This window comes from Molossus molossus, unplaced genomic scaffold (genome assembly GCF_014108415.1).
Source record: "Molossus molossus isolate mMolMol1 unplaced genomic scaffold, mMolMol1.p scaffold_m16_p_21, whole genome shotgun sequence".
Lineage (NCBI taxonomy): Eukaryota > Metazoa > Chordata > Mammalia > Chiroptera > Molossidae > Molossus > Molossus molossus.
The window spans coordinates 19,362,378-19,370,392 of NW_023425357.1; the positions used below are offsets into that span (position 1 = coordinate 19,362,378).

Below are 8,015 nucleotides of genomic sequence, written 5' to 3' on the forward strand. Positions count from 1 at the left end.
TCTTAAGCTCATTATACAAGTAGATACACATACGTGCACGAACGCACTACAGACCTCAGACTGCAGCGTGGTGGCATGTGGGGGGAGTGGCGGGAGGGCTCTGAGGTGGGCGGTGGATGAGGCCACAGATGCAGTCCAGGATGTAGAAGCTGGCTCGTGCATATGTCTAACATGACCTTCAGTGGATGCTGCGGTCTTTTGAAACCACATGTCCACTGTCCTCGCAGGCCTGTGTGCGGAGTGGCCGGCATCCCTTCCTCTCAGAGTGGTGCCCAGCACCACATGCAGCACTCAGCTGGCGCGGTCACCTTGCCTCACTGCTCCCACGCAGGGGGTGGGGGCCCGGCACTGGCCTACCGGACCCAGATGGACACCTCGCCTGCCATCTTAATGCCTTCCAGTCTGCAGACCCCTCAGACCCAGGAGCAAAATGGGATTTTAGATTGGCTGAGGAAACTGCGTTTGCACAAATACTATCCTGTCTTTAAACAGCTCACAATGGAGAAGGTATGTTGGCTACTAAGCAGGCAATGCAGAATTTGCTTGTTTTCTCAGGTAACCTGTCTTTCTTCTGACCTCATTCCTAAAGGAATTGAGTTGGGTTTCGAAGCTGTATGTGATGTGGAAATCAGTGCCTAGCATTTAATACGACAGATGCATGCCCTAAGTCCTGCATGCTGGCCGGAAGGTGGCAGTGGAGTGGAACTTGAAGGTTGCCTGCATCTGAAGCAAAAGCTGCAACAGGATTTATTGTAAACAAATAGCTTTTTTTAGTTAGAGAGGGGGTCTTTACAAAGTAGGTACTCCACGTGATGGGAAGGATGTGACCCATCCGTCCTGCTGTAGGTAGAAACAGTGAATTCTGGTGCCCACACCCCAGGAACCCCATCTTAGATGTCCTTCGATGTAGGCCTGTGCATGTGCTGAGCCCAGCTCAGGAAGGCCATTCCAAGGGGCCTAAACACTGGTCCCAGTAAGTGGCTCTCTGATAATTTGGCTTGATTTTAAGGTCATAGAGCTAAAGGAATAGATGACTTTTAGGGCTTTCAAGCAGTCCTACATAGAAATTATTTTTTTACATAGAAAGTTCAGTTGAAGAGCATTTTTTCACTCTTAAATTCTGAAATTTCTTAAGTCTTGGTATCACCCATTAAAACTAAATTAGACTTGTGGTGTCTGAACTCTGAGCTCCCTCTGTTGGATAAAATGACTTGGTTGCTTTTATCTGTTTAAAATTTCATTTGTCCAAAAATCTGCACTTGAACTTAGAAATCTAGCTTTTACTACGTAATAAAAAACCAATTTTAAGTATATTTTAATAGTCTCAGTTTAGGAGTCAAAGATCTTTTTTTTTTTTTTTTTTTTTTTTATCATCCTCAACCAAGGACATTTTTCCATTTTTTTGTTCAGGTAGAGCGGGAGGGAGAGAGAGGAACAGAGAGAGAGAGAGAGAGAAACATCGATGCGAAGGGGACACATCGAGTGGCTGCCACCCGCACAACCAACCAGGGCTGGGGACAAACCGCAACCAAGGCCATGCCCCCAGCGGGAACCGAACCCGGTCTCTCCGGACCGCAGGCCGACGCTATAACCGCTGAGCCAAACCAGCCAGGGCAGGAGTCATAGATCTTAAAAACAACAGATTTCACTTAACCTTGGTCATGATCAGTTTTAAAAGTTTTAATCTAATGTATCAGTTAAAATGGCTGAACTCACAAATCATGTCATGGACTGTCTCGAGAACCAGAGTATCATTTGTTTGCTTGGTGTAAGGCTTAGTTCTGATGGCCTCTACTTTTCTGGATCACGTGCTAATCAACAAAGTTGCTATTGTCCCAGATTTTAAGAAAGAGCTGTTAAAAGGAACTGTCCCCTCTCTGCAGGAAGATAAATGCTTGCATGTGAGGGGCTGTCCCAGGGAGGAGGGGCACTTCCGCTGATTGCATGTCTGTCTCACCTGCTTGCACTGCATGGACCTTCCAGGGAACCTGGTCTTCACCAGGCTGTTGTGAGGTGTCTCCGCCCCTTAGATGCAAAATGAGCATCTCATACTTTGAACTATGGAAACCAAAATATTTAACAAGTAAATGTTTTAGTGTTCCCAGGTCTTTTAGTATCCAGTTAAGTTTGATCTGTTTACATATCCTAGAGGTAGAATCAGAGTTCTTTGTTTTCAGCATCCTAATTAATTCTTCGTAACTTTGTAATTTTTATTTCTTCTATGGAAGTTTCTGAGCCTTACCGAAGAAGATCTAAATAAATTTGAATCCCTCACCATGGGAGCAAAGAAAAAACTCAAGACTCAACTGGAGCTGGAGAAGTAAGTGTGGAGTTGTGAAATGCCTGTTTTAGTTTCTGACATGCTGAAGAGATGCTAGGGCTTGTAGTTTTGTTACATATCAGTGATTGGATCACCTTTGATTGCTTATCAAGCCTTATTGCTTTTAGAATTCTATCAATGTGCTCTGGTTTGCTAGGAAAGACCCTTCGTAGTGAATCTGACTAGTGAGCAAATGTTACTTCCACCCTGAAGATTATTTTGGTGAAAATCACCCTTGTGTGGAATATATATTATGCAGAGTTGGTGAAACATCAGAAGGTTTTTCAGCAGAATTTAAAACTCCCTCGTTTGCATACTTTCTTATTACACAGAGAGAAGTCAGAGAAACGGTGCCTGAACCCCTCAGCCCCACCCCCAGTCACCAGCAGCGGAGTGGCCCGTGTGCCCCCCACAAGCCACGTGGGGCCCGTGCAGAATGTCCGAAGCCCCCACGCTGCAGGTGGGTGAGAGCCGGGTCAGCTTTGACATGTGGAGCAATCTGTTCCTCTTGATAATCATTAGACCTCATAACCACGCCCTTTTACCATCTACATTTTTTAGTATTTACAGTTACTGTTCATTATTTTAGCTTTTATAGTCTATACTGTAGGAAATTAGAAGGGTCATTTGGCTTAGAAGCTGGAGGCTGGTACTCACCTGAAGTTGCTCGGGCAAAAGAATTAGATCCAGACACTACTGTGGTGAGAGGAAAAGCAGGCAGTGTGCACAGTCGAGGAAGCATCTCTTCCCCATGGTGGAGCACGGAGGTCATGTTTAGGTCGTTGCCAAGTGGGTTCATTTTGAAATTCTCCTTAATGCTTAGCCACCAGCCTTTCTGCTTTGGGGCTGGAAGTTCCACTTATCTGATTTTTCAACCACTATTCCCCTCCTCCTCCTGTCCCTCCCTCTCCTCAGAAAAAGGTTGAGGATCCCTGTGTAAGTTGCTCTTTTGTTTTCTTATTTATTTATTTATATTTTATTTTATTTACTTTTTTTTAATCCTCACCCGAGGACATTTTTCCATTTTTTGTTCAGATAGAGTGGGAGGGAGAGAGAGAGAGAGAGAGAGAGAGAGAAATATTGACGTGAAAGAGACACATCGAGTGGCTGCCACCCGCACGACCCAACCAGGGCCGGGGACAAACTGCAACCAAGGTACGTGCCCTTAGCGGGAACTGAACCCAGGTCTCTCTGGACCCCAGGCTGACACCTTAACCGCTGAGCCAAACTGGCCAGGGCTTCTTTTTTATTTTTTTTCAATCCTCACCCAAGGCATGGTTTTATCGACTTTTAGAGCAAAACAAACATCGATTGGTTGCCTCAAACCTGCAACTTGGATATGTGTCCACACTGGGAATCGAACCCATGACCTTTCAATGTATGGCTCAACCAACTGAGTCACCTGGCCAGGGCTGTTGTTTTCTTTATATAGTAGAAATACTAAGAGTAACAGTAAATGGGGAAGGAAAAAGTGCCAGTGTATCTTTTAAATGGTTATTTGACTAAAAAGGTCTTAACCTCCCTCAACCTCATGAAACAAGTTGTTCGTGGATGACTACTTTGTAGCCCCTCACTGTTTCGGGAGCCTTTGTTCTCATTCTCCAGTGTTGGAGTGGGGAGGCATGAGAGATCTGGCCCAGAGCATTGCTGTGTTTGCGTCTGCTACATAACTAACTGGGTGGCCTTGGCAGTTTCTTCTCTAAGAATGTCAGAGCGCTGTCTGAATATGGAAATCGTCATACCTGCCTTCTTGGGACTGATAAAAAGAAATCAGTGTGCGATAGGTTTGCAGGGGGGTGGGTGAGCAGGGGCCTCTGAGAGGTCTGTAATGCATGGATTTGGGTGCTACCTTCAGGCTATCACTTGTCCCTTCTCTGCAGCGCTGCGGGTGGAAGTGGAGCAGCCCCCTCACCAGACGGCTCGGGAAGGCAGCTCCTCAGAGTGCTCCAGCTCATCACCCAGCCCGATGGGGGTGCAGGCCCGGGAAGAGAGCTCGGACAGCGCCGAGGAGAATGACAGGCGTAAGGATGTCCAGCATGGCTGGTGCAGTACTGCCTCCACCCGGGCCTGGCAGCTGTACTGACCTCTCTGTTTCCATCTCTAGGTGTGGAGATGCACTTGGAGGTTTCCGATAAGGAGAAGCCTGTCATGCTACTGAATCATTTTACTTCAAGTTCCGCCAGACCTACAGCCCAGGTTCTCCCTGTGCAGAATGAGGCAGGCTCCAATCCTTCAGGCCACCACCCCCTGCCTCCACAGATGATGACTGCAGCCTCGCACATTGCACCCATCCGGATGCTGAATTCTGTGCACAAATCGGAAAGGGGAGCCACGGACATGAAGCTCCTCTCATCTTCTATGCACTCACTGCTGACTTTAGAGGAAAGAAATAAAGTCTCTGGACCAAGAAGCGGCATCAAAGTGGACAAGAGCTTTGGCAATGCCATGATGGACGTGTTACCCACGTCTGCCCCCCATCAGCCCATGCAGGTTCTCTCTGGACTGGCTGAGAGCAGCTCTGTGTCACCCTCCATCTCCTTTGGTCCCCGCACTAAAGTCGTCCACACATCAGCACTGGACAGGGTAATGAAGCCGGCCCAGCAGCCAGCCCTGGTGGTGGAGACCAGCACTGCTGCCCTGGGAGCACCCAGCACAGTCTTCCACGTGGCTCGGCCACCCATCAAACTTCTGGTGTCTTCATCTGTCCCTGCGGATTCTGCCATTTCTGGGCAAACTTCCTGTTCTAATAATGTGCAGATCAGTGTGCCCCCTGCAATAATAAACCCCCGGACTGCTCTGTACACAGCCAACACCAAAGCTGCCTTCTCTGCAATGAACAGTGTGCCTGTGGGCCCCCTGCAGGGCAGCTTCTGTGCGAACAGCAGCACCGCCTCCTCCAGTAGCCACCCTTCCCCATCTTTCCCGAACATGGCCACTGTGCCCAGCTGCCCGGCCCCCAGCTCTAGCCCTGCGCTCTCCTCAGTCCCTGAAAGCAGTTTCTACAGCAGCAGCAGCAGCAGCAGTGGCAGCGGCTCCCCCGGGAACATTCCTGCCTCTGCCCAGAACCACCACCATCACCACCACCATCAGCAGCCGCCTGCACCCCAGCAACCCTCCCCCGGCCCGCCGCCCGGCTGTGTCGTGTGCACATCCTGTGGATGCAGCGGGAGCTGTGGCTCTGGTGGCCTGACTGTCAGCTACGCCAACTATTTCCAGCACCCGTTTTCGGGGCCGTCCGTCTTCCCCTTCCCCTTCCTGCCCTTCAGCCCTGTCTGTGGCAGCGGCTACGTGGGCACCCAGCAGTACAGCAGCAGCGCCTTCCCGGTTGTGCACTCGCCCTACGGCAGCAGCGTGCCCGCCGAGCCCGTGCTCGGAGGCCAGTCCACATTCGCTGTCCCCCCCATGCAGAGCTTCATGGCGGGGGCGGCTGGTGTGTACCAGGCCCAGGGGTTGGTGGGCAGTAGCAATGGTTCCGGTCACAAAAAGAGCGGCAATCTCTCATGTTACAACTGTGGGGCCACCGGTCACCGCGCTCAGGACTGCAAGCAGCCATCCATGGACTTCAATCGGCAAGGTAAAGGCGGGCCGCGGCCGGCGAAGCTCCGAAGGCAGCCTGGCTACACTGGTTAGCAGTGCAGCGCTGCCCAGAGAGGTGCAGGCAAAGGTTTACTGTTTATGAAAATAATAGTAAACTTGCTTCTTTTTAAAACAAGAAGTAATTTTTTAAATGCTCTTTGCAAAAGCATGGAATTCTTGGTAGGTTCTGAAGCCCCGAAAAGGAGGGTTACTTTGGTTCTAAGACTATCTTCATGATTCCAGCCTACTCCTTCCTCTAGGATGTGATGAGCTGGCAGTGGAGAGTGGGTCTGGCCCCATGGCTCCTGGGTTGATTACTTCTTGCCATGTGACTGGGAGAAAGTATGGGTGATGTAATGCCACCCCCAGCCTATAACTGAAAGCCTGGGGCGTAGTACGTGAGTTTAAACGCTGCAGATGGAAGTCAGTGTCCCCACTTCTGTTCCCCCTCCCAGGGAGCCATGGCTGTTGGTGTGTGCATGGGAGTGCGTGCTGTCATCCTCACTGTGCTCCCATCTTCCTCCTTCCCTCCTTTCCCCAGCTCGCTCTCTTGTCTCCTTGAGTCAAATTCAAGTGTGTGGCTGGCGTATTTATTACAGTGGGTTTGTTCCTGCTGTTGATTTGGAAAGATGATTAAACTGAGCATTGGGGAAATTGGTCCCAGCTGTGACTATTCACGGTGAAGCCTTGAAAAGTCACTTGATCTCTGTAGGTTTACTCTAAACCTGTGACTCCCAGACCTGCCTGTGTATCTTAGTGACCTGGAGAGCTGTAAAGACAAACAACTCAGACTTAGTAGGTCTGGTGGCAGGTAGGGGCAACTGTGACCTCTGGCCAGCCCTGTTGGTGGACATTGTGCTGCATCTCCTGAAGCAGCGAGCCCAGAGCACATGGCCCTTGCCCCCAGAGGATGCAGGCTGGACAGCTCATTAGCAACGTGCTGTTGGGGTCCCAGAAAAAGAGCTCCTAAAAGAATAAAGGAATGGATTAGTAACTCCTCAGTCATTTCACCCCGTATCTGATTTTATAAACTAGTAAAATAGCACCCAGCTTTGGGGTGGGAGAGGGGGATTGGCAGTGGTTAGAACAGGTGGTCTAGATTTCCAGCACCTGAATCTTGACCAGTGACTCTGGAAATAATTTTGGACAGATCGGATGTTTGTGGTAATTATACAGTGATTCAAATTTGATCTCTTTTTTTCCCTTTCTCTAGGTACTTTTAGGTTGAAATATGCCCCTCCAGCAGAAAGTCTGGACTCCACAGATTGATATTTTTCTCTGGCAACAGAACACTATTAAGCCATGGAGACATAAGGAAAATTAAATACAAAACTGAGAAGTCTAGTTGCTGTTGAGCTTAATATTTTTAATCCAAAGGTGCTTTACTTTATTAGACTGGATAGAAAACCTAGTGTAGGAGTGCATCAAACTCAGTTTTATTGCCAAAATTCTAGATTGGAGCTTGATGTCAGGACTTGCCTAGTGGGTATCTACAGCGGGTGAATTTGGCCACCTCCACCCTTGGTTGCAATGCAGAGACCTCCCGTCTCTGGAAGAGCATTGCCATAATTGGTCCTTCTAGGCTCACATGTAATTCCAGGGCAGCTACGCGAGATCGGAATCGAGAACTGAAGGTTGGAGTGCTCCACGTGGAGTTCCACCAGTCGGACTCTTGACACCCCTGGGTGAGGGAAAACGTCACCTTTGTTTTGTTTTGTTTGTTTTGTTTTGTTCCTAAAGTGGTTAGGCACTAATTTCTGGGCTTTTTAGGGATTACACTACAGAAGAATGTAAACTGATGTCAATCTCTGCAATTCTGGAGACAAACTCCCTGAGAGCAGTCAGTGCAAGACATTCAGAAAATCTGTTTTTAAAGAGTTGGCACCAGCAGGCTACGTGACTTAGTACACAACAGAGATTTTAGTATTTACTTCCCTCCTTAAAACATTTTGTAGCAATTTCAGGTTTTTAATTTTTTTCTGCAAATAAATTTAAACTACATTATTATTAAGTAGAAATAGTTACTTGCAACAATTTCTAAGGGTCCAAGTCCCAGAGAATCCCTGGTTGTCAAAGCTTTGAGAATCTTCTGTACCGGCCCTTCCATAGCTTTGAGTCC

At 48.5% G+C, this 8,015-nt stretch overlaps 1 protein-coding gene across 1 annotated transcript in view; it reads left to right on the plus strand.

Annotated features, from left to right (window-relative positions):
* The window catches only part of ZCCHC14 (zinc finger CCHC-type containing 14), a 59,517-nt gene extending 51,950 nt beyond the window's left edge, over positions 1–7,567 (plus strand). Inside the window, exons 8-13 of the mRNA XM_036275465.1 lie at positions 228–507; positions 2,229–2,320; positions 2,653–2,780; positions 4,201–4,341; positions 4,425–5,894; positions 7,110–7,567. Of these exons, the coding sequence (XP_036131358.1) occupies positions 228–507; positions 2,229–2,320; positions 2,653–2,780; positions 4,201–4,341; positions 4,425–5,894; positions 7,110–7,165 (2,167 nt within the window). The 3' untranslated portion in view covers positions 7,166–7,567. The remainder of the gene's footprint in view (positions 1–227; positions 508–2,228; positions 2,321–2,652; positions 2,781–4,200; positions 4,342–4,424; positions 5,895–7,109) is intronic.
* Positions 7,568–8,015: the final 448 nt, after the last annotated feature.